This window comes from Harpia harpyja, chromosome 13 (assembly GCF_026419915.1).
Source record: "Harpia harpyja isolate bHarHar1 chromosome 13, bHarHar1 primary haplotype, whole genome shotgun sequence".
Taxonomy (NCBI): domain Eukaryota; kingdom Metazoa; phylum Chordata; class Aves; order Accipitriformes; family Accipitridae; genus Harpia; species Harpia harpyja.
In genome coordinates, this window is record NC_068952.1 from 42400099 (window position 1) to 42426931 (window position 26833).

At 38.4% G+C, this 26833-nt stretch overlaps 1 protein-coding gene across 5 annotated transcripts in view; it reads left to right on the forward strand.

Annotated features, from left to right (window-relative positions):
- Nucleotides 1-24283, forward strand: part of PPP2R2A (protein phosphatase 2 regulatory subunit Balpha) — a 40650-nt gene extending 16367 nt beyond the window's left edge. For 4 of the 5 annotated variants that reach the window (XM_052805710.1, XM_052805709.1, XM_052805707.1 and 1 more), the window contains 8 exons: nt 14329-14426; nt 17790-17955; nt 18519-18631; nt 18910-19087; nt 20054-20218; nt 20823-20992; nt 21833-21924; nt 23260-24283. In XM_052805710.1, coding sequence (XP_052661670.1) covers nt 14329-14426; nt 17790-17955; nt 18519-18631; nt 18910-19087; nt 20054-20218; nt 20823-20992; nt 21833-21924; nt 23260-23539 — 1262 coding nt within the window. In that variant the 3' untranslated portion in view covers nt 23540-24283. Of the gene's footprint in view, nt 1-11223; nt 11330-14328; nt 14427-17789; nt 17956-18518; nt 18632-18909; nt 19088-20053; nt 20219-20822; nt 20993-21832; nt 21925-23259 lie in introns of those variants that run through there. The other variant, XM_052805706.1, reaches the window with a different exon arrangement.
- The last annotated feature ends 2550 nt before the right edge of the window (nt 24284-26833 follow it).

Genomic DNA, 26833 nt, shown 5'->3' on the forward strand with positions numbered 1-26833 from the left:
GAATGGAAATTAGCCCTGATAGCCATAAAAGGCAGTGACTTCATGCTATTAACTGCATGTAACTTAGTGGGAAGAACAGCTTAACTGCTGACACTTTTTTTTGAGGCCTAGATGGTATTTCTGAGCTTGTTCAGATTTTTTTTTTATGAACATTCTTTCTCATTCCTCCTAGCCATATTGTGAACAGTTCCCTAAGAAAACGGAAGTATAAGTACAACAGCAAAGCACTTCTGCTACCAAGGGGTGATTAGCCTGTTTTTGGAAAATAGATGCATTGCTAACATGTTTATCACAGTGAGAAGAACTAAAGCTTGAATAAAACTTAGTCCAGTTTTTTTAATGCATTTTGGGGAATCCTCATACTATGTATAACTTGCATATCATAGTGTGTCTTAAAAGAATTATGGAGCACTTCCGTTAGCATTATGTATAAATCCTGAAGGAGCCTGGTGAGTATGTAGTACTGTGACTTAGCTCTAAGAATACAGGTTTTCTAGAGAGCAGTGGCTTGAGATGGGAGTTGTGGTCTCCTGAATCTTCGCTCTGTATGTGGTTAATAGGATGTTCTTTATCTGCAGGTCAGCAGGAATGTTTTCAGAGAGGTCAGAAATGGCAGTGCTGCTCTACTCGGAATAGAGGCTATTTAATTTCTCTGTTCCAGCATAAAGTTTATTCTGGAAAATCAGTAAACCTGAATTTTTTTTGTCCTCAGCAGTGCTAAAATTGAGATGTCACTTTCTTGGAAATAAGATAGGCAAACCAATTTTGCTGTAGCTTTATTAATGATATGTTGTAAAGTAAAGCTCTGCAGGCAGAAAGTATGTTGGAACAAGTCATGTACCAGAGTACTAAGGCTAGACAAATGCTGTGTTAGAGCAGAAATAATCAAATCTGTTATTTATAAGCCTTTTTGTCTCAATTCTCCTCGTATTGCTCAGTAAGTCCCTCAGTTTTGTGAGTGATAGTGACAGAACATTCAGGCACCTAAGGGGATCTTACATGAAGCAATTGTGGGCACGAAGTTAGTTCCTGCTGGAGTTAATTTTGTTCCCCTGTAATTAGATATGTATGATCTCTATGAGATTGTACAAAGGACAAAAATGATGAGTAACTCCCCAACTAAATTCTATGCATAATACAAATATAACTTAACCCTTCTGTCACCTTTGTCCAGGAAGACCTCTCGTAAATCAGTGTAGGTTTTGCTGACTGAACAGTGTTTCTGTAATGGAAATATAACTAGTGTAGGTTGTGTACTGTACTGCTTAGTACAATTACTTTGTTTAAAGGGATAATGTATGGTTGAAAGGCACAATCCCTGTGATAGTAGATGTTTGAAACAGGAAAATTCAAAGGGGAGGAAGGCCTTTTTCTTCCTTGTGTCGTTTAGTCAAGTTATCGCTATGTCTGCAGTAATACCTAAAGTGCTTCCTCTGTAGCATAAACTGTAGAAGCAGAGAACCCTGACACTGCCAGTTTCCCCCTTCAAACGAATCATAGACTTCATGTTCTACTGGGTTTACATTTTAGCCAAGATTTCACTTGGGGTTAAGAAAAAAATTGGTTTTAGGTAGAGTTTTATTACTGCAGCACCAAAGAACATGTGTTTGTTTCCAATTTTTTTAGTGTATTTAAGCCACTGAGGAAGGCTTGGTGATATGACTGTCCTGGGCTGTTAGAAACTCTGTTGGTTGCCAGAATTCTGTGGCACTTGATTGAAACCTAAGGTTTTGAGCTTCTTTGTTTGCATCTGACAGGGACACTTAACTTTTCCAGGTCAAGTGTAACTGATGTGCGCTGTGACAAGAGTGGGGCACAAGCACACCTAGGCCAGGTATCTAAAATGCCAGATGGTTTTTTATTTGGTAGACGATGCTTTCAAAATGAGTAAGTTGAGAATTACAGTGCCTTTAGGGTTTTAAACAAGGTGTTGCTTATGTAGTGTATTTTCTTTATGTTTCTGTTCCTTTTGTTTATATTTTGCATCAAAAACATCCTTTCTGATGGGGTGTTAGATAGCAACTTAATTTAGGGCTGTATAGGCTCTGAAGGGGATGTTATGCAGAGGCTGGGAACTACTGTTCACAATCTTTTTTTTGACAAGCCTAATCTTGAGTGAAGAGGAATTTTCTCTGCAATTGAAAGGGGATTGATGCAAAACTAGGTGTGGCATGTCCTCAGTAGGAGGGCCACTCTTCTTTTCCCCTTTCCCCACCTGAAAATAGATTTAAGCTTCACAGCTTGGAAGCTCTTAGCAGCTGAATTTTGTGATGTTCAGAAAACTGAATGACATGACAGCTTTCCCATTGAACAGCTGGCTGGTATTTAAAAACACTGAAATGTTGGATTTGCTGTTGATTACTTTTTTGTTTAAAAGCAGAACAATTCTGCTGGTTGGAGTGAGGAAAGCTTGTGGACAGACTTGAGCTTTGCGTTTTTGGGGGTTTTTTTGGATTGTATAGTATTGCAGTGGCTACAAAGAACAGACTCAAGGAGAAGCTGTGACCTTTAACTGCTTGTTCCTAGTTGTGAATAAATGTTGTAGTTCCACAACCTGTGAGGTTATTCACCCGCCTTTCTGAGGTTATTTAAAATGGGTACCAGGAGTGGGTCTGGATTTCTGCCACTTATGCCTCTTATGTTTATGATATTAATAAACTGGTGTCAAATGTCCTGGGAACGGGTGATGCAGGTTGAAAGATCTTTGTTTCAGCCAACAATAGACCTGAATTAGTGTGAATAGGAAAAGCAAATAGGCACTTCCTGTCATATTTTAAGGAATACTTGAGTTTGGGGAAGGATGTGTATTAAGAGATTTAAAGTAAATGCTCATCATTTGCTTTTTGTCCCTAGTAAAATGTTCCCTGTGTATGTATCAGTCTTTATAAATATGCTTGCAGTACTAATAAAGTAAGGTAGAATCCCATTTGTTTGAATAGATTCTTTAGGGTATTCTTCAGGGGAAAAACTCTAAACTTATGTAATGAAGATCTGAAGAGGGGAATTGTCTTAGCTGTTGCTTTCCTAACCAGGTTTGTTCCCCAAGTTAAAACTTAGACGCCTCTTGCAAAGACTAGAAACTATTTGAATAAAAATATATCTGGGTGGTGCTTCAGACCACCTTGAGGTTCAGTTGCCTTTCATAGGGTATTGTAAAAGTCCAGAACAATGCTATTTGTGGTTTCAAGGCACAGGATGCCCTTAGAGACTCAAGGGAATTCTTGTCAGGTATTAAATAATCCCTAATTATTGAGTTTGGGGTATTTTCAGGCTGATCTAGGTTGTGTTGAGTTGAAAAATGGCTCTGTCTTGAACTGGTAATGTCTCCACTTTGCAGTAACACGCATATTGAATTATTTGGGTAGTGATAGTCTTCCAGAGTTGCGGAGGACTATAAGAAGCTACATGCGCACCCCCACCCACCCCTGGGAAGGATCATAGGATAGATAAGCTTAGGCGTATGTGTAAAATACACCCTCAGAGGTCCCAGTAATACGCAGGTGAAGGCAGCTCCCAGAGGACTTGGAAACTGCACCAGTAGGGCTACAACTAACATTTTGTTAATTCCAGTGTGTTATGTTTTTTACGTCAACTAATGCTGGAGCTAAGTTAACCTTATTAGTTAAACATGCAGTGCCTAAGTGTGGGCAGCCAAGTCAGCAGTAGTTTTTTTGTGGGGTTTGTATCTGGACTGATCTGTTGTAAATGTATTTGGTTTCCCGCTTCTCTGAATGTGACTAGACTGACTGCTCCTTATTCTGTTCTCTCAACTAGATGATGTCTAGCTTAGGGGCAAGACAAGGTACTGGGAGCTCTGTTGGTTTGCAGCTTCTTGTGAACTAAAGATACTGCTGTGGTCAATTTATTCCCTTTCACCTAGTGGAAGAAGGGAATTTGCCTGTTGGTTTCCTATGCAAGTGTTCTGAAAGGAACTGCAGTAATGTCTTAGGGTTTAAAAATAGAAAGTAATTAATCAGGGTGATGAGGGTTAATGGTTTCTATCCAGAAACCAAGCAGCTTTGCATTTGTTTATGAGAGAACATTCTTCTGTCTGCTGTTGTTACGAGTTTAATATGAGGGGATTTTTCACAGTAATTTTTGAAGCACTTTATTAATAACTACTTAGGGGTTAAAAAAAAAACAAAACCAAAGCTATTTATTTAATTCTCTCATCAGATGAAATTATTTCAAGGCACCTGTTCAAGATAATTTTCAGCTAACATATACTAGCCCTATGGGGTTTGGTTTTTTCTGTAGGTTTACAATGAACTTTGCATAAAAGGAGTTACAGAATGCAGTGCCAGATTTGGTGAGCAGAAATAAAACCTCTACAGTAAGGTATAGCCCAGTGGTTACAGTAACTGCGGTGCAGGTATTGCTTCACCAGTTCTATGGTGGATCACAGTTTTAAATCCATTTAAGGTGCAAAAGTTCTTTCGCAAAGCTCATACTAATTTTTAATGTGAATGCTTTAACTCCCTTCACAAAGATCAAACTTTAAAGCAATTTTATGCCATTTTAAGTGGTAGGAAGCACGGACCAATCAGTTCGCGTTAGTGTATGACACATCTGTTTTCAGAGTGCTTTGACTTGCTACTGTTTGTTATCTCTGTTTTTCTCTATGCCACCACAGGTGTCTTGGAGTCATGTGTACTGGAGACTTTGAATTTCCTACTATAGATGGAGACAGGAAGCCAGTGGTCTGAGGTTTAAATCAGTTTCCGTTCTGTTCTAGCAATGCCAAATTCTGACCTTTTTTAGGGAACTGTTTTAAACGTAAGCTTGTGGAGACTGTGTATGTATAGACAGGAACGCAGTTAATCAGCATTTTGGTTGCGGGCTCAATAGGCTTTTGCAAATAAAACTGCCATCTGGAGATGTAGTTGCTCCCGAGCTTTTCGTCCGTCTGTCCCCTGCCCTGCCCCCCAGCAGATTTGCTCATATAATGCCTTCAGTTCAGTCTTAATGAACTCTGTTAGGTTAGCAAAAACCAAACTGCTTAATGTAACTGAAATGTGTTAGGGATCATTCACAAAAGTCAGTGGTGGTAATGTCTGTCGAAGGTGGTGATTATAGCGTTCCCCATAGCGATTTCTGCTACTTCTGAAAGTTGCTGTTGTTTTAGCACGCTTGTTCATTGGCCTCTTGCCTTGGTCTGAAAATGGACCGTGGGGGAAACAAGCGATAAATTTGATGGTGGAAACTTGACCTGAATGGAGATGTTGAGGCTTACTAATGTTGGCCCACAAACAGCAGTTGCCCAGTGAGGCACAACAATTGTTTACCAAGCACAAGAATTAAAATGTTTAGTATGCTACTCCCTATACAACTTAGATGGTAATATTGAACGTAGAGTGTACTTTCTATTAATTGTGTTTAAATGAGGAAGTTGCTTTGATATCACGGTTAACTTAAGATGACTTAAAGATTTCTGAATGTGTAAGGAGCTGCTTTTCCAGATGAGAAGCACTGTATTTTGGTAGGTGGTGATTCTGTTCCTTGTTTCATTGTTACCTTGGTAAAATACTTCATCTGCACGTTCATTATTATTCTAACTTGTAAGGGCTTTTGAGAGTCCCTTCTATTTCAGTTCTGTTCTCTGCAGTTCTAACGCCATCTTCTCACTATTGCTTTGCAGACAGAAGCAGCTTCTGTTGCGTAGGGCAGATGGATTTGGAGTTGTATTCTTCTCTGAGCATTGAGCCTAGTAAAGCTATTTAGGAGAATTACTAGCCTTAGATAAAACCAATGGTAACAAGATTAAGGCTGGTGTCGCTGTATTACTTCAGTGGGAGGAAATGGAAGTTTGCTACTTGGTAGCTGTTGTGTTTTCTAAGAAGTCTCAAGGCTTAAAAATCGTTGTTTGCATAAATTCACAAAACTACAGAATAACATTGTTTTGAGCTTAGTACTGAAGTTGCATTATCTCTGGACTATCAAAGAACATGTTGTAAATGCATCTGTAAATTCTAAGCCATCCTAATGCGCGTATATTCTATGAAACAGTTGTCTTACAGTACTAGTTCCTTCCCTTAGCTTGTATTGTTCTTGCTTCCATTTAAAAAAGTGACTGAATTCAAGCTCCTACTTCTGAAGGCTGGGGATAACAGAGTTCTTACTGTCATTGCTAATATGTAGATATGACAGCATAAAGAGTAATCTCAGAAGGATGTGGTGTACTTAAGGATACTATGTGAGCCCTGCTTACCTCTCAGCCCACAGTGAACTGAATCAGAGTTGCACGGTAGGCATCGGTCACGTTAAGGTAACTTAGGAAGCTACAGGAAAAAGCTTTATCAAGAGGGGTGCAACCTTTATTTTAGGGAACCGAATAGAAAGTTAAAAATAAGATGTGTAATAATAATGATGAGTAAATCACTCAGGCTTTCAAATCCAAAGTTGAACTCCTAGTTGAACTAGGACTTGACTGTTCTAGAAAGTGATATTTTTCCTCAAAGATTGGCAAAGTTGGAGAGAGAAGGGGAGAAGAAAAAGTGAATGAAAGAAAAGAAGTGGGAATATAGGAAAGCCCAAGAAATTGGGGGAAAGTATGGGGTTCTAGGACTGCTTGACAAGGTTTATATTTGGTTATTTTACTTACGGTGAGTAGTTTATGCAGTGAACTTTGGATGTGATGTGCTACCTGTATTTACGATTTGGAGACTCGTATCTTGTGTGTGCATATTACACATGGATACGTGTGTAAATAGGACTGGGAGAGTCTCAACACTTAAATACATCTTTACCAAACAGGACTAGAATGTTTTCAGAATCAGTGGGGGGAAATGACGAGTTCACGATTGCATGGTTTTTGTTTTCAGCATCACGAGGCCTGGAGCACTTGGAATGAACGTGGATGCTAGGGAACACTCTGTAAATCTCTCTCCCTGTGCGTAGATTTCCCAGATTTGCACATGCCAACAAAACCAGCTTAATTACTGTCTGCTGCTTGAACTGTGTCATCAGCTCCTGCATGTTTGCGTTCTAACACTGGTAGGGCCGGCAGCAGTGTGAAGCTAGCTGGCCATAATACAAATTCCACTCCCCTCCCTGTTAAGGAGGGGAGCTTTGTGTGCTCTTTGTGTGCAGCAGTATTGCAGGACTGGTACTTAAGAGAGAACAAGTAACCAGCTGGCTCTTGCAATGCTTCACGGGCACAGGAGTGAGAATTTTTGCCACAAGGGTAATCCCTTTCTTTGCTTCTGTATTGCATGTATTTCATCCTGTCCCCATATTTCTGAGGAATTAATACATTTTTAATGCCCTCCCCTAGTAGAGAAGAGATCTATTTAAAGGACTTCTGGAATGAGTCTTGAGAAGTAAATTGAACAGTAGGAATGCCTTATCCCAGCTGCCTTTGGTTTTGTTGCCTAGTGACTTCTGAGAGACGGAATGAATGCAGAGAATTGCTCTTGAAAGTGAATGAAGAAAAGGGAAATGAAGTCAATAGTAAACCCGGTCATGGTAACTTTAAAGTATACAATCCTTGTGTTCTCTTCCCCTCTCTACATACATAAATTAGGGATGAGGCTGGAATGCAGAGGGTGTTTTCTTTTATACCATCAGTACTAAATAGTGCTCGCTATTTTGCTCTCTTACTCTTTCCCTGATGCATATAGTTGTGGTATCCTGTGTTGGGAGCTCTCTTCTCTGCAAACACACATGTATAGTCACTCTTAATCTTATTTAAACAGCCTTCCTGTTCACTTCAAGATTAACACTTCACTATCTAGTTTCAGAGATTTAACACACAATATATTAGGACTCTTGATAAGTGTGGTAAATCAAAATCATGCAAACAATGGAGTGATGCTGGGATGACTCAGACATTCGGAGTGCATTGTGTAGCTGCTTAAAATATATGAAGCCTTAGAGGAGCTTTTGTTTTCTCTCTAGTGTTTTTGGTTGTGGTTTTTTTTTTTGTTTTTTCCCCCAACAATGAAGTATATAACTCCAAAACAAAACCATTACTGGAAACAAGAAAGTCCAATAAAAAGTTACAGTTTTCTGTCATTAGCTGTGACTTGAGCTTGAGTTTTTGGAATTTGCATCTGTTCAGCAGTCTGAAGCAGGGATGTTTTGCTTCACCCTGGATTAGAAAGGACCAAACAATTCACAAGTCATTTCCAGATGCTTAAGGTCTGCACGTTCTCCTGAACAGATACTCTTGCTCAGTTTTGAGTGCATTGACTTTATCTTTAGAGATAATTTAGGAAGAATGGCTCAGGTATGCTCAGTAATTTGTGTGCTGAATTCAAATATTTCACTGTCTTTATCCCTTATGCTGTTTATCCTTTCCTGTGCTGCTTCCTCAATTTTAGGCCTTTTGAGCTTCCTTGGATTTTAATAATAATCCTAAAAGTTAGTTTCTTAATGTTTCCCGTTCCAGACAGCTTCTGAAGTATCCTTGGAATGATCAATTGATGTTTAGTTTGATCAAAATAGCTGCTTCTATGCTTAAGGCTGGCAAACTGAGGAAGTGGGCTCCACATTTGGTCAGTGAATTGTCTTTTTACTCCTTAGGACAGAATTACCAACCTGTAAGTAATCTGCTCTACATTATGGACGAGATTTGTTTGAGTGCTCCTTTGGAAAATTCCAGAAATGGTATTTTGAGCCACCGGGAAGGTGTATAAACAATGAAGAAGTACCAAAATGCTTTTTAAATACTACAATTCTTTGTTCAGACCTTGGAAACATCAGGAGGTTGCTCCACTTGTGTAAACATACTGATTTACTTGCTCTCTGCTTAGGCAGCAGATCAACGTGATTCCAAAAACTTGCACAGAAACCTTTCAGGTCTGGTGAAATAAAGACGCTCTTTGTTCACTGCCATGACTGACTTGCTGCTGTAGAGTAGGTGACATGTTTTGCCTACCAAGCATGTTTTATAAGCAGAGTTTATATAAAGTTCATGGTACATTAAAATAGATAGCCTCTTCTGTACTAATAAAATACCTTTTATTCTATTATTGGAAACAAATTTAATATATAATTGCTTTTCAGGTTCACAATGGGCCTTCTGGAACTAAGTCATTGGATTACAGTATTTTTTTTGCTTGTTTGGATTGATAAAGCTGTTTTATTCCCTTATTCCATAGACTTGTTGACAGCAGTAAAACTTCAGGACAACCCTTTCTCTAATGTTTCAGAAAACTTGCTCGTGATAGTGCATATGTGGTTCTTAGTTAGCATTCACTGAAAAGTGTGGAAGGCCCCCAAAATGTGAAAATGTTTTTTAATATCTGTCACTGAGTTTTTCTTATTTCAAATGTTGCTTTCCTTTAAAGGGGGTAAAGGCATTTGAGATCTGTCAGATGCCTTTATTCATCTATCTTTGAACAGTATAATCTGCCTATCTTTCAGAAGCGCACTGGCCCAGCGCCGCAGTTTTTCAAACCATCTGCATCCTGCCTGACATGACAGGTGAATTACTCAAAATAGCAAAAGTAGGTGTAATAAATATTGACTTAGGAATTCTGAAATTGTGACTTATCTTCAGAAGTGCAGTAGGGAACAAGTTAGGTTTGTGTTGGGTGGCTCTTCTCTTGAGGGATGATTAATCAGCAGAAGTGTGTGTCTGCCACTGGTTAAGAATTGCTTGGGAGCTTCTGGTATGTCTCCCTTTCACGTGGTGAACTGTGAAGATGTTACTTTAAGCATTATCAAAACTTTGAGATAAATATCTTTCCTGTCCCATTCTCTGTCAAAGCTAGACACCTTGTTTTGATTCCTTTGGTTCTTCAAGTTTGTGTCTCCATGTCTATCATGGGAAAATCTTGTCTTGAATCTAGTGAAGATAATTGTCCAGACCTTGCGGTGTTCTTGATTTCTATTGGAGCACTTAAAGTGAAGATGTATCATTGAAGGAATACATAAAAGGCTTGGACCAGGTTATGAAAATAAAGATCATACGGAAGAAAAAGCAACCTTGACAGCAATTGCAAGAAACTAGATCGTAGCTGCTGTATCTGGGAGCACTGTCAGGAGGTTTTGAGGACTCCTGGGAAAGCAGACTCTGCCCTGTTGGTGTGTGCTGATAGGTCAGAGACCGGAAGCCTCTCTTCAAAGTTTGGTGGGATTTTTAAGATCACTGGCTTGGTTTGGCTGTAGTGTTTTGTTTCTTTGAGGTAGAGATACAACTGTACAGTAGTTCTCCTTTTGATTCATAGCGTTTCACTCAACCTGCTGCAAAACACTTTCCCTCGGTGATGTACGTGTGCAACAACAGTAGATGGACTTCAGGTTGTGTAGGTGATTTTTCCCCCACCCTTTGCTTTCAGGTCACTGAAAACTGTTATTTGGAAGTATTTAGTAGTCTCGGAAGTGTTTCTACAGTGTTAACAATAAGCGTCTATGAAGGGATATTTAAGTGGAACTAAAGGACATCTGTGCAAAGAAGTACATGTAAGCACTATACTAACCCCTGAGCTGCCTATCCCAAATTATGCAAGAGGGAGAAACTTAGTACAGGTATTGCAGGATTGTAGGTACGCTACAGGAATGTAGATATACATTTCTGTCCTGTTTTTGGTTTTGTCAGAATGATGTCTTCATCCTGTGTGTTTGATGATGCCCTGTAGTGTTTTAAAACCTCAGCACTTGAAATGTCACGCTTCATCTTGGTGTCAAAGATGTCTCAAGATGCTCGGGGGTAGAAGAGAGACAAATCTGATCTCCAAGGCTTGGGCGACTGTGTGGAAGTCTGTTAACAGATAATGCTATTTAACTGTAAGCTGTGAGGGGTATGGTTATCAGATAAGGTTTTGGTGGTGATTTATCTCTGATACTGGTGCTTTAAGAAGAGGGCATTGAAATGAATTCAGCAGTAAACAATAGAATGCGTGATAACTTCCAGAAGCCATTGGTGTTGGTGACAGTAGAGCACTATATGTCTGCTTCTCCCTTAAATATTCTTCCCTGGTGCTCTTTGCGTATAGAAGGGATCGTTTACAAGCTTCTGGACCGTGAGAGCACCCCTCTGTGTTTGCAAGACTCCCACCTAGAGACTGTAGCAAAAATAGCATGCACAAAAGGGAGGAGGCAAAGAAGGCAGCATGTTCTATAGCTGCTCTTTTGCCCGTTGCGGAGCTGAAGGACTAAAATAACCCTACATGTAACTATCACGGGGATTATAGTTACATTTGAAAAGAAAAGGATAACATTGATTTTTTTTTTTTGGCAACGAGGGTGTTAATACAGATGAAAATACACAAGCAAATCAGTGCACTGCGGAAGATGAAATGCTTCCCCTGTCAATTCTCAAACACTATTAAATCCACCCAGTTCAACACCAGTGCCTTGATGTCAGTCTCTTTCTTTGACCAAGGTATGGGAATACAATATTCTTAACGGTGAGTTATTGGATTTAAAATGTATGATTGGTTGCTTTGCTCTCCAGTACTGATTTTTGTATAAAATACGCATCTCAGCCCTGGTTTGGGACTAGTGAAGTAGACATCATTTTTCTGCCTACTTTTTTTAGCATGTTTGTTTTGTCCTTGGAAAGGGAACAGTTCAAGATTACAGTGTAGAGGCATGTTGGATTCTATAGATGTATCTTGAGTTTAAAAACTATTTAATAATTTTCTGTTATGATTGCTGCTAAGGAATGTATTTTGTTTCTAATTTAAAATTGATCCAAGTACTTGAAAAGATTTTCTGCATAGTGTTGATCGGGCACTGGAGAGAGTTTCGAGTACCCTGTCGCCACTGGCTGAACCTGCTAGACTTTTTGAAGGTGTGGGGATGTTAGTACCGAAAGTTTGTTCACGCAGTTGAGTCTATAGACAAAGCAGGATTTGTATCAGCCTGGAAATCACTGATGTCAGGCTTGGATAATCTCGACAGTTAAAATAAATGCAAAAAGTAATAATGTCTAGAATGGTTACAGAAAAGTGGTTAGCTTTCTGCTGTATATGAGACTTCTTTAATTATTAAATACAATATATATTACAGCAGCAGACTTAAGAAAACGGAGGTTTTATCCCTTAATTTAAGGCTTTTCTGGCTTTTGTTGCTGCCTGTTCTAATCATAAGGCTTCAAGCCTAAGGCTTTTGACCTTGTAAAACTTTTTAGTGACTTTCACCAAATAGGTACTTATGATGAATTTATCCATCTGTTCTTAGATAGATATATAAGATTTTTAAGGCAAACTTTTCTTTGCTGTTCTCCTTCCACATACATGTACATTTAGATCTGGTGGTAACTTGCTTTATCATCTTTTCTGTTTTAAGACTGGCATAGCTTGCAGTGTTAAATCTCTCAATGTTCTTCAAAATAGTAATTATTCTGTACACTTCTCACTATTGATTGAGAAGGTGAGTGATCATGTTTTTCTTCAATTACTTGATAACTTCCTTAAGGTCTTACCTTATCAGAGGAATAAAACGATGTGGTTTGCATTGTATGGAATAGTCAAAATTAGACTGCTTGGTTTGCACTTCACTCTTTCTGCATACTGGATTTGATTAATTGTATGTTATCTTTGTCCTGTTCACCTGTGAAAGGTGGATATTGAATGCCATATCTTCATCTGAATGGTATGCAGTCTTAAGTCTTATAGATGTGAGAAGTCACTTAATCTTGTTCACAAATACATGAATGAATGGCTAAAGTAACTGTTACCTTCCAGGGGGGGAAAGAAAAAATTATGTGCACTCAAATCAAGGTTTTTCTATGCGTGATCTGAATCCGGGTTTATCTACATACAAGCTTACATCATATTTATGTCCTTAACACAGTGTTCTTGAGGATTTTTAGCCTGTTTGTGTTTCAGCAGTGCCAGATAATCACAGCAAGGGAGGCTGATGGAGATAGGATAATGTGTTTATCCTTTGTTATATGGCAGTTTGTGCTGTATATATAGAAAACAAAACTGAGCTGTACATACCTGTTCATGCCAAGAATCTGACTCTGCATCTTTTGCCTCTGAGGATTTTGCAGCTGAGTTTGGCCTGCTTGTCCAGGCTGTCTTTGCATTGTGCAGTTTTCACAGGTATGCTGCATGCTTGTAGCTGCTGGGTAATGCAGTTATTAAAGAACAGCTTGCTCATGTCCTCAGAGGCCACTGCCCATGTGTTCGGGACAACCTGAGAATGATGTAAGTTTCATTTTGGTATTAAAATGAATAAGAAGAAAATCCTGCATGTTTCACTTCTTCAGAATCAAATAACCCTATTGCTGTCTGTGGTAAGATAGTTTCTGTGATATGCTGCACTGTAGTGTCTGTTTAAATTCAGACTGAGTAGCTTTTGTTTAGCAGTAGCTTTCAGCCTGTAGAGCAGGTACCAGACCTTTTTTAACTCTGAAACAGAGAATGAAGAAACCATCCAACAGAAAACAGATTCATTGCTTATCTACATCAGACTGACACGAAAGCAAAGTAGCCTGAAGACTTGCATACATAAAAATCTTAGGTAGTTTCTTCTGCAGAAAAGTAGATTAGATAGTTATATTGTAGTTTGAAGTTGGCATTCGAAGAACAGTTTGGCTTCTGATTCTACTATTTGAGAGTATGAAGGGCATGTGTGTGTTTGAAAATGGGAATTGGTGTGCCTGAGCATAAGTCATAATTTGTTCTTTTTGCTGTATAAACAGATCAATTTGATACTAGGCATGACTTGGGTTTTTTGTCAATGTATGTTCACAATTTAATCTTAGCACTCCATATAAAAATACTTGTGATAATGTAAACCTTCCTCATCCAGAAGAGATACTCAAGTTTTTTTAGAGATTGTTGAATTTATTTCCTTATTTTTGGTAGCTGTTTTTGTTCCACATCCTTGCATTCCTTAGACACTGATGTCTGAACATCTCCACCCTAATATGTTTTGCCCTTAAGTTGTCACATGTGTAGAGTCCTTAAAAAAAAAAAAAAAAAAAAAAGAAGTCTTTGCGATCATATGGGTAATGATTGTATCTAAATTTTCTATCAGAATGGAGAAAATAAATGTAGGATTATGTATATATACAGTCTCTGCTGTTACAGTACATACTGAAAATCCATTTCTATACTATACTAGAGTAGCAGTCATAACAGAAAAACAGTTCAAAGAAGTGATGATATAAAACCTTTAAAAACAATTTAGGGCACAACACTGAACTTGTAACTCTGGCATGGTGAATTAGTAACTGGTTTTCAAATGTACAGCTTTAAAAAATTAATTCTATATTTTTGAAGAAATACCTACTTGTATTTTATAACAAAAGTATACTTAAACTGAATTGAAGTATGCTTTTTTTTTTTTTTTTACTTGTAGCTTTCTTGGCCGTTTAGTATTTAGAAGAATTATTGACTTGTGGGGTTTATTTTTGTTCCTATGCAGCGGATATAATTTCCACAGTAGAATTTAACCATTCTGGAGAGCTGTTAGCAACAGGAGACAAAGGAGGTAGAGTGGTCATCTTTCAACAGGAGCAGGAGGTAAGTGCTAATTAATTAAAGTATATTTAAAGTTCTTCTCTGTTGCTGTTCATTCTCTTTTTAAAAAGAAAAGGAGCATGCTTTTATAAAAAATGTTACACAAAGTGCATGCCTGCGTAATAAGTGATTAAAGAAATGAAATTTAAGAGTGAAGACATTGAGAACTTTCTGACACTGTTGGAAATTAATTTCTCTTTAAATACTCTTTAGCTGTGGTCTAAAGAGTGTTTAAAGTGAAAACAAAAAAGGGGGGATAGGACTGAAAAAGACCTTGGGGAAGCTGAAGTTGGTTGTTTTACAATGACTCTACTTGGCTGTGATAATTACTTCAGATTTTACTGCAGTTGGGGAAACAAAAGTTGCCCTTGAGTGAGTATGTATGTAACTGTGACCGAAGATGTCTTTTTTTATTCTGCTATCAATCAGACAAAATCATAGTAGTAAAGGTATCTTTTCATTTTATACTTGTTCTTTTGGTCTTTGCAGAATTCTACAGTCAAATCTTCTAATGCTAGGAAAGGGCCTCTCCCACGTTAAAGGTGGGAAAGCTGAGATGGAATGCTTGGTTTTTAACTAAGGCTATAGTTTGAAGTTGGTTAGAATTTATTTCAGGGAGAAGATAAAAAGGCACTTCTGTCTATCTCACTGCCTAGAAAAGTTGTGCTGTTAGTTCTTTCCTTGGCATTTCATTCAATTTCAATTCTAAAAATCTGAAGCCTTAAGAATTCCACAGTTCCCCAGAAGAAGTTGCTTCCTGCTGGTACACAGGCGATTCGAGTGCCTTCTCTGTACAAACGAGTCGCGGTGGTCAGTTGGTGCCATCTCGTGGGGTGTGCCTGACTGACCAGCCTCTCCTGAAGTTCTGTGGCCGGGGTCAGATGAACGTGGCATGCAGAGTATCCTTACTGTAATCTTCCTGTAGTTTTAGGCACAAACTCTTGTGGTGTTTTCAGTGGTGGGGTTTTTTTTGTTGTTTTTTTTGTTTTGTTTAAACCTTGAGTTTTAGTTTGCATCCTTTAAGGATCCTTTAATGTAGCTTAAAGCTTAAATAGCTAATTGCCCATTCCTGAGTTGCCTTTAAATGACTACTTTTGTTTTTGATGCATAACCCATGGCTCATATCCTTATGATCTGTGAATCTAGGTATAGTAAGAATCACCTGGGTTATCAGATTTAAGTTGCACAGAATTGTTTTTGGCATGATTTGACTCCTTGGTGTTTAGGGAATGAACAATGGGGACTGGATTCCCTAGTGCATTAGTTATGCCATATGCACTACTGTCTAGAGCAAGTTTTATATGTAAGAGTATCTAAAAGACAATTGTTGAAGTACTTTGGTTGGATTTATGTACCACCTTCTACCACACTGCATTCCAGAGTGCTTTACAGACCATACGCACAGGAAGAAAAACACTAGAACGCAAGTGCTGTGTATAGAGTTATACAAGCTTCTGTAACTTCACCCGCTGCCAAAATGCTGCCACCTCTGGGTTGGAATGTGGCAGCCCATCTGCAATGCAAAGCAAGGGGTATTACATAACTATCAGGCAGGAAATGAATACTGTATCTAATTGAAACCGAAGGAGGAATTTACGTAGGCAGCCTGTAATTACCTAAATTGGAATTTAACATGAGGCACTTGGGCCAACACCTCTTCTTGTTTTGATTTTTTTAATGTATTTTTTTTTATTATTTTTGAGTGCCATGAGCTGGTCTGATGGTTTAAATTTTGCTTTTATCCCAAGGGTGGACTGCATATATTATTGCTTTTATATATTATTCTAGTCCTGTAGAGTTTTACTAGAATACACAAGAAGTATATTTGACTCAATCATTATGGTAAGTATGGAATTGAAGGAAAGTTCACTGAATCACGACCAGCATTTCCTAAAGCACAATACTTTAGACGTCGCCTGTTCTAGCAGTGACCCTGCTTAACTTGTTAGGTCTAACTGAAACTTAGAACAAAGTTCCTTCCGTTCTCTAGGGTGGGAAAGCCAGTATAATTGATAGGTGTGGTACAATATTCTTGTGCCAAATTTTACTTCTAAGCATTTTGTCTACTTTTCCCTACCCCACAGCTTCTTATAAAATGTAAGAATTCCTGCTGGCTATTAATGTCAGGGTATGAAGCAAGAGAAAATTATGCAAGGAATGTGACAAATGTGGGCTAGCAAGGATCGTATCAAGAAGTATGTTTTAGTGAGGTGTTAAGGGATGAAATGGATGGAAGGACATGAGACATACAAGAGAAGGAAGGAGTGAAGTACCTAGTGAAGACCATATCACAGGAAAGGCATCTGATGGTGCAACCTCTTGAAGAAGGTGGAACAGGAATATATCACAAAATTAAGCTTGAATTAATTTCAGGTACACCTAGTGAGTGCTATTTCAGAAATAATTCCAGTTTTCTGTCACCTTACCCCTTGGAGGGAATTTAAGGTTCAGTCCATGCAGTGCAATATTAGTGCTAGGAAGCCCCTGCCTAAAACAAAGCTTTTAGAAAGAGTAATCAGGCAAGTTTGGAGGTTCTTCAGTTTTTCCAAACAGTTCTATCCTGAGCAGGCTAACGGCAGGTGTGACTTTTAATGTCAAAGATGTATTCAGCAGGGGTGTTAAGCTTTTTGCCCCCTCATCTCCAGAATGAGGAAGAAAAATCTTCTTAAGCAGTTTAGAAGGTCTCGGGGAATGTGGAGATTATGAACCAGAATAGTGGAGCTGCTCGTATAAATAGAGAGGTGACGTGGTATTTCCATAGTGTGCCTAGCAAGCTGAACTTACCCACAGAGTGGATTTGCTCTGTGTGTGGCTGTGTATTTCTCTTGGGGAATATTCTCTTTCAAAAACTAAAGTGGAAAAATTAGAGGTGAGAGAACGATGAAGATTTTTGAGTTTTTTAAAAAAAGAAAACTTATGATGCCTAGAATGTTTAGGCAAAATGTTAGTTTCTAAGTTCAGCTGCTTGGAATTAATATGAGAGCTTGCTGGAGATATTATTCACGTGGCTGAGGGGAGTTTCTGGAAACTTTGGGAATCAAAAGCTGCTGCGATAACTGTTTCTTCTCTGATGCTTTCTTAGCCAAAATAGTAGAAACTGTAATCAAGTTCTTGCAAAAGAGATGATCCTCATTTCGTCCGTTCTGCAGGCTTGTTAAAATAAGGCAAGTTGTACACCAAAGGATACTCGTGGCAAATCTGGCATAGGCAACAATAGGGTATAGAAGTCTTAACCTATTCTTATGCTAATTAGCAATCTGCCTATGTATCTTGCTGCATAAATATCTAGTTCTGCCTTCTGCCAGCAGCCTTGAAAAGCATTCTGTACATTGCATACGTATCTTGATCATGTAATTCTCTTTTTAGAACAAAACCCAGTCTCACAGTAGGGGAGAATACAATGTTTACAGTACCTTTCAAAGCCATGAACCAGAGTTTGACTACTTGAAAAGTTTAGAAATTGAAGAGAAGATCAACAAAATTAGGTGGTTACCCCAGAAAAATGCTGCTCAGTTTTTATTGTCTACAAATGGTAAGTCATGTCTTAATAGTTAATTTTGCATGGTAACCTGTTGTTACATTGGTTTGCTGTTAGGATTTTGTCTAATCCTCTCTATTTTCAAAAGGCTGGAAGCAAGTTGGTTTTAAATGCAAGTATCTAGGGATGTGGCTACACAAGAGTTACGCTGTTTAACTCTACTGTTGTTCTGTCTTACCTGGATACAGAAGTCCCACAACATGGGGTGGTACATTAGTCATTTTTGATTTGGTTGCTTTATAGCAAAGGGGCTTAGCTAAGCTGTCATTCAGTACCTTCGTATGTGTATAACTAACTGTGTGAGAGCTTATATTAGTCATTCATAACAATCCTGGTTCTAACTGAAACTTGCTATAACTTCTATAAAAAGAACAAACTGTGGAGGAGGTCTTTTTAATGCTTTTTAGCTTGTTTTCTCCAAGCAGTATTTTTTGTCTTTTTTGGTGCACGTAGGTGGTCTTGTCTTGTTTGAAGGCTTCATGTTAAAAGTGCATCAACTGTGAAGACTAGTAGCTTTGCTAGAACTTTGATATTAAACTGTGGCTGGTTTATTTCAGATAAAACAATAAAGTTATGGAAAATCAGTGAAAGGGACAAAAGACCAGAGGGTTATAATTTAAAGGAAGAAGATGGACGGTATAGGGATCCTACTACAGTTACAACACTACGGGTGAGTAGTATGCTCGCTCTGAATTAGCCGCATTCAAGTGATTTCTTCTCTCCCTCCCCCCGGGCATGCAGATTAGCCTGTGGCTCAGTGAGTACCTGCCCCATCAGATTATCAGCTTTACATTTTCTGTGATGCCAGCTGGCAGACACATTTACTTCTCAGGTGATTTTGAGATATTTTAATTGGCTTGGTGTACTGAAGGACTGTGATTATGAGTGCCAATGTGTTTGTAGTACGTTTGCATCTCAAACTGTCATTGCTTTGTATTTTTTTTGCAGGTGCCAGTATTCAGGCCCATGGACCTCATGGTTGAAGCTAGTCCACGAAGAATATTTGCCAATGCTCACACGTATCACATCAATTCCATCTCCATTAATAGCGATTATGAAACGTACTTATCTGCAGATGACTTGCGGATTAACCTGTGGCACCTAGAAATTACAGACAGAAGTTTTAGTATCTTTTTTGCGCTGTTTTATATTATGGGAACAGCTTGGTTACAACAAAACTGTTGGATTGTATTTTCTTTCATGAAGAGCTTTTCATATAGCGTGTTTCTCCATTTCCTGGTTATTTCTCCCTCGTAGTTGTAAGGACTTTTACTTCTGGAGAGGTGGTTCGGCATGAGCAATATAAGGAGAACTAGTCATTTGAATGGTGAAAACCAGACTCTTTTAAAAGAGAAAAAAGCTTAAGGTTTCAAGTTAGATGAGCAGTTCTGGAAGGCAGCATTACAGTAAATTATTGTGTGAAAATTTTCTTGAGTTGCAGTAGGAAACAAGTCAGAGGACTACCATCCTTGTCTCAAGAATGTGGGGGTTTTTTGTTGTGTTTTTTTTTTTTTACCTTCTCACCTAACCATCAGCCCCTCTCGCATGTGCGCCTACAAATGTCGCAGGCAGTAGGATCACAGGAATATGTGTTCAGTCCCATTGCTGGGAGCAGAGATTTGTGGACAAATCAGCAAGATCCTGAGCAGAAATCACACATGCCTTCTTTATAACGTAGTAGTGTAATTAGAATTTAAGCAAAATAAAGTTCTATGTGAGAAAACTTGGGTGACATATATCTAGTATAGAATTAATTACTGCTGAAGTGGAGCAAAAAATTAAGCAGGCTTGTGCTGTTAAGAATTAACTTCAAACTGATACAGAATGCAATGTTATGGTCTTGCTTTCTAGACAAATTGTGGAACTTAATTTTAACTTCTATCCAGTTTTTGACTGGGTCCCACAGCCTTTGGTGTGGAAGTTTTGTCCTGCTTCCAAATTTTGAGCATTATTTTGCTTTTATTGGCTTGTTTTAATTCTGTTTGGCTATTTTAGATATACTTTGGCGAACTGAAGAAGCATTGCTGAATATATTTAAAGCTGAAAAACATGTTATGAAAACTGGGGAAAATTTCTTAACAAAATGCTGTAGATATTGTAGATATTAAGCCTGCCAACATGGAAGAGCTCACAGAGGTGATAACAGCTGCAGAGTTCCATCCAAACAGCTGTAATACATTTGTATACAGCAGCAGTAAAGGAACGATTCGTCTCTGTGATATGAGAGCATCAGCACTCTGTGACAGACACTCAAAATGTAAGTTCTGTCCTGCATTGTTGATTGTCTTTTTGTGGAATATGGTGTCTTGCTGTTAGATGAAACTAAGCACTCGGAATCTGTTAAACACTGAAGTGTGTGTCTATATTTGTGTTGGATTTCTGTAGTGTACTGAATAGATTTAAAATCTAAATAAATCTTAAAAAGAGATTTCATATTTTGCCAGAGTAAAAGTAGTGAATAAAATTATTAGCAGCTTAAGCTGGGGAGTCTGCCTAGACAATAGGACTAGGAATGGCTTTCTGCAGACTTCAGGAGGTCAAATGCTAGTTGTTTAGTCTGTACTTTATGCTAGAGATCTTCTCTGTGTGAATGAAGACTTTGAATATTAGCGAGTAGTTCACTTATTTAGAAGCTGACTTTGACTTGCTATGAAAATACAATTCCCATACCCTGAAACATTTTATTACAAGGCCTTCTTGTTGAAAGTTATTGTATATAGTGCAGGCAGACTAGCCCAATGTGGCAAGCTTAATGAGAAAATGTTAACATAATTTGGGTGTATCTTCTAAGAGACAGAAAGAAAAGAACATGGAAGAGACGTAAATTTACCTCTTGAAATGCCTATCTTATTTTTATACAGTGTTTGAAGAACCAGAAGATCCTAGCAACAGATCATTTTTCTCTGAAATCATCTCTTCCATATCTGATGTCAAATTTAGCCATAGTGGTCGATATATGATGACTAGAGATTACCTGTCAGTGAAGATCTGGGATTTAAATATGGAAAATAGACCTGTGGAAACATACCAGGTATTTGGTGAAGATGATGTAGGCTAGAAATTAAAACCTTGAAGGATGCTGAGTCTTAATAATGGTCTTGATGTGGCAGTTAAATTTTTGTCTATAGATCACTATGTCCAGGCAAAGCATCAATGAGACTTGTGGGTTCCACACACGTGCTAAAGGACCTTGCTATTTGCAGGCTGATTGCAGAACCCAAACCCCTGTTTGGTTATGAAAAAGCCTCCCTCTTACACAATGGAAGTGTGGAGAGGTAATTTTCAGCCATGAGACAGCACATCTCTCTTAGAGTCTTCAGTTGACTTTCATAGTTTCCTGTTCTTTCCTGGAGAAAATAGGAGGTAAAACATTTCCTTTGCAGGAAATGTTTTTAGCTGGCACTGAAAATTGGTGTGGTGTTCTCTTTTTATAAGACAATTTGTGAAGGGATCCTTTTCGTCATACATAGGAGGAAGATCAGTCACCAAAGCATGATTTTTAGAAAGAAGCAAAGTCTGATAAATCATTTCACATGTCTGAAAAGGTAGTGAGGGTATGACAACTGCTCAGAGGGGAAAGCATTCTGAAGAATTGCCAAGTTTTGGGAGATGTTGCTTTCCCCACCCTGAGTGACTTGCTACTATTTGAGTTCATTTGAAACCTCTGTGGAGCAGAATGTGGTGTACTTCATGTGTCTGTTCATTTTGCTCTTTATCCATACAGTCAGAGGAGGGAGCTGTGTGTGCTCTTGTGGGTAGGGTGTAAGCACTGTCAGATACTTAATTACTTTTGGAACAGAATCTATGAAGGTTATTTTACAGGTATGCAAATTCAGTATTTGTTCAGTTTATCAAACTAACTCTTTTCCAGGTGCATGAATACCTCAGAAGTAAACTTTGTTCACTGTATGAGAACGATTGCATTTTTGACAAATTTGAATGCTGTTGGAATGGATCAGACAGGCAAGTTTAATTCTTCTCTATATGCACTTAAGACCTTTCCAGGTTATTCTTAAAACTGGCAACTTGAAGTATGGCCTTAGATATCTGTCTGGTTTTATTCATGGACTGCCTTGGATAATATTTTAGTACTGCAGTAGACTTTAACATATATATAGTAGCTCTTAACCCTTGATGTTGTAGCATAGGATTATAGAGAATTGCCTTAGTGTACTAAGGAGAGGTAGAATTTGACTGGAAATGGAGTTTTGTCACTTTGCCAGGATGAAATATTAATCAAATGTTCCAGCTGCTTAAACTGGAGAGATGGGCAAAGCCGTAAGATTAGAGATGGTTTTCTGCAAACTTTAACTGGTGAAATACTACCAATACCCTAATCCACTAGGTTAATTATTCCTAGTGGTGGTGTGTGGTTTGTGGTGTTGTTTTGTTTTGGTTTTTTTTTTTTTTCCTCCTGCGTCATCTGTTATGATCTGACTTTGGAATGATTTGTATGGGAATAAGGCCCATGTACTCAAACCTGGTTGTCTGATTGCATGTTCTACCTGTAAGGATCTGCACCAGGCCTGTTGGGGAACCTGCGTGTGTGTGTTCTGTTTAAGCTGCCTTGTCAAAAGGTAGAACACTTGGGAAGAGCCTTCTAGGAATTTTCTTCCTTACAATGAGTTGTCAAGTTTGCCTGGCTCAGGCATGGTTGACTAGGCAATAATACCACTTAAGGCACCTATCACTTTTGTGTTAATCATGTCATTAACTGCTTACTTGCTAGATGTATATCAGCTCGTTGTATCCCTATCAGTATCATCAGACATAGTGCTTTTTTTTTTTTAAACTTAGCATCTGTCTGTTCAAATATTTTTTTGAGGCAAAGGAAGGACAGGGAAGTAAGTAGGTATATTTGTCCTACTGAAAAGCTGATACAGAATAAGGATCTCCTATAAGGTATTATCACAAACTAGTTATGTTAGTACCTAAATTCATGCAACTTGTGAGTAACTGAAATTACATGGCTAAAAATCCGATGTATTTGGCTTTCATTAGATCACTTCCCTGTGTGTGCATGAGAAGCAAATTGAATGATGACATTTGCATTGAAGTGCTAGATAACAAAGTGTGTACCTTAAAAGGTCCAGTTAAGGAAAAAGATACCTTTTTTATATCTATATCTATAAAACATTCAAATGCCTTAGTTTCACTTGAGAATGTAGAAGGTATGGGCAAGGTTGCCTGCTTTCTGCTACATAATAAGGCATGACCTTAGTTGGAACCCTGAGGTTTCATAAAAGGGGAGGTTCTTTTCAACTGAACTGTTACTTTCTTCCTTCCCCCTCTCTGCAGCATTGTCATGACGGGATCTTACAACAACTTCTTCAGAATGTTTGACAGAAACACAAAGCGAGACATCACCTTAGAGGCATCCCGGGAAAACAATAAACCCCGTACCGTTTTGAAGCCACGTAAAGTATGCGCAAGTGGTAAGCGAAAGAAGGATGAAATCAGTGTTGACAGCCTAGACTTCAATAAGAAGATTCTACACACAGCCTGGCATCCTAAGGAAAACATCATTGCTGTAGCTACTACAAACAACTTGTATATATTTCAAGACAAAATGAATTAGGGTTGGCATTCCTAACTGAAGAGTCCACTTCCTGCATAGTTGAAATAGTTGAATCTAGCATTTGTACCTGTAAACGAAAGAGAATGAGAGGTCCATTATGGCACCCCTTTCCAGTGTTTAAAAATGTGCCATATGACAACACACTTTTATAGCTACATGGAGAAAGCTCTGTTGATCCGTCACTGTGTTCTTCTCCATGTCTGCTAGCCATTTAGGTGAGGATAGGGCACTTTTTAATTTAAATGACTACTTGCACCATCTTGCCTAATGGACTAGATTGGACTGTATCAACATCGGTTTACTCCACTTTTTATGCCTTCCATTGTGATGACGTCAAACACAGGGAAAGCCTTCAATCATGCTATGGGATTTAATTGTGTAACCTCATTACTGTATCATTCGTGGCCCCCTTTTTTTATTAAATACAGCTCATTCTTGCTGTGGCTTGTAGCATTCCTCCTCCTTCTGGCCTCCTGGACTCCCCCTTTCCCTTTCATCCCCCTCCACCTAGCCTTGGTGGTGGTGTATAGAAAAAAAGGAAAAAAAAACCAAACCACACACACACAAAATAAAGCACATGAAATGGGTCCGTTTGGGGTCAGTGGTATAGGGGGTCTGTGTTGCAACAAATGTTTTAATAAACAGTTGACTGTAATCACTCCTTGCCGTGTCTGGCACCAAAAAAAGAGAAAATAAGGAAAAAAACAAACAAACTACTGAATAAAAGTGACAAAGAATGGAGAATCTGTTTTCTTTTTTTTAATCTACCTCTTTATACAAATACTCTGTGTTTTACCTTAGATGCATGAAAATAAAATGATGTTTTTTTTAATGATTTTAACCAGTATTAATTATTTTTCATGGGAATGAAGAGAGGGAGGGATTTCACAAGTATCTGCATTCATTCATGAATGACAAGAATACCAGCCATAGTATGTGTTGACCACTTCCATTTCAAAACCATAAACTGCTGTCAGATTTTGCCATGATCTGAACAGGTCAGTTATTCTTCCAGTGTCCTTAAAGGCTCTTTTTTTAAACTATTGCTTCAGTTGGAATAGGAATAGAATTTTCAGGTTTTAAAATCCATTTTATGGGACTAATGTCTTAATGTTTAGTTTCGTCCTGCTTTCTTTACTGCCTTGTTTTAGGATACAATACCTTTAATGCCTTGTTTAAAGCGCAAGGTCCCCTGTGGCTTTTTAAAAAGTTGTCTGAATTCTTGTCTGGCAGTATGATGTTATGTAGTACAAAATACCAAGTGATTACATAGATAATTACTACACTGCATTCTGAGATGCTCTATTTTCTGTATTTTATTGCTATCAGTAACTGAGTGGAAATGTAGTTTTACCATGCAAGTGTTTCTTCTGGCTTTTGGCTTTGCAAAGTTACTGCACTTACAGAAATGTTAAATGGTGCAACGGTCAGAAAATACGTGGAGTACAGAAGCTGCATGAAATAAGTGTTCATAGTTACTTGAGAGATTCAAACTCTTCAGCAAATAAGGCTTATCCAAAGACAAACTAGATATTGATGCTTTATAAGGCTCATGAGTTTTTACCTCCAGATATTTTTGCTAATTGTGCTTTTAGGTTTATTCTTCCTTCACGGAAATGTTCAGAATGAAGTCATAGTGAACTTACTTTGACTGGGAGAACTTTTACTTTTCAGTTACCTATATTTAAATTATTTCTGTGGCTTAGTTATAGGTAGTTATTGTAATGCCTCTATTATTTGATCAACTAAGATACTGTTTCTGCTGTAAAATTATGGCTGGGTGAGAGGTTGTTAACAAGACTACTATTGCAACCATACTCTAATTTCTTTCAGTCCTTGTGCAGTGGTTTGGAAATGTAAAAAATCCAATCTTTATTAGATCTGGTTCTCTTAAATACAGTATTTGTCTTGTAACATGCATGCCTGACCATGAGCCTTTGTAAGGATTTTACCTTTTTTTTTCACCTGTTAGCCTTGTAAAAAATTTAACTGCCCCAGGGACAGCAACTGTTTTCCAATGGGTGAATAAACTAGTAGGCCTTACTTGTACTTACATAGCATGTGACTAATTTTACTCAAATGACTATAGTTGCTAATAGTTAAGGAAACAACTTGTTGAGTAACATTAATCATGTGTATAGGTGTTTACAGGATCAGGGCCAAGGTTTATTCTTTATCTTCTCACAAGGGCAAAGAGGTAATTAGACGCTTCTTTTGCATCAGAGCTGGTAACGTTCATCTCCGTTTTGCAAAGAATGGCGTAGGTTTAATGACTGCTGTTTTGGGAAGATCGATGGTCGTGGTATCAAGATTGCTGCTCTTGTGCGTATCTATATCCCGAACGATGCACTGAATACCTGACAAGTTGCTTAGCACAGACACAAAAGGAAGTGAGGATATGAAGACGACACAGAACGGAACAGGTATATTTCACATAGAACAAAGTGCAGCCTCCTAGCAATACTACATTCAAGCAAAACTGCCTCTTGGACCTCAGCTGTGCATGTTGGGATGGAATCGGGGGTTTTAAAGCTAGTCTTGGGAAAGCTCTGTGGTTTTCGTCAGTAGCAGTGATCCCTGGCATGTCATCTGAGGTTTAATTTACCCTCACCAAAACCAGCTACTGACTTTGGTGTCATACTATCCAACTAGATAATTCTCTAAGCACACTGTCCATGGACATATGCTGTAAATCTTATATTTTATTAATAAAAGTATGCATAGAAAACATTTTGTCAGGTTGCTTTTTATCCTTTTTCTCTATTTACAGGTATTTTTGAAATTGCTGATCTTTTCCCTATTGCATGTTGAACATACCCCATTCTGCTAGCTTCCGAGTTGTGATTTCTGGGCCTTACCCTAGACAGCTTGCCAGGCTGGGTGGGTGCAGGGGTAATTCTGCAGAGTTCTTGCAGAAAAGCAGCCGCTCTGATCTAGCGGTCTCCTCCGGAGCCCAGTGAAACCAATGCACATTCTCCATTCTCGGTCCTTGAATACCAGCTAAATACAGAAAAGGAGTTCTGTTCCCTAGTGTCTTGTCCTGAAGCCAGTGATGCTACCTAAATGCCAACTACCACTTAAGTGGTTAGTATCTGCAAAATTACAGCCATATTCTGAACCACAGTGATACTATTGCCGACAATTAACGTTCAGTGTAAGTTGGTTGTCTGACTGGTACAATGCTGCGGTATAGGCAAGTTTTGTGGCTTAAGTCCCTTCACCATTTTCCTGCCGAGAAGTGCCTGCTGCCTTGAAAATGTGTTGCGTATGCAGCAACACCCTGCTTTCCCTTAC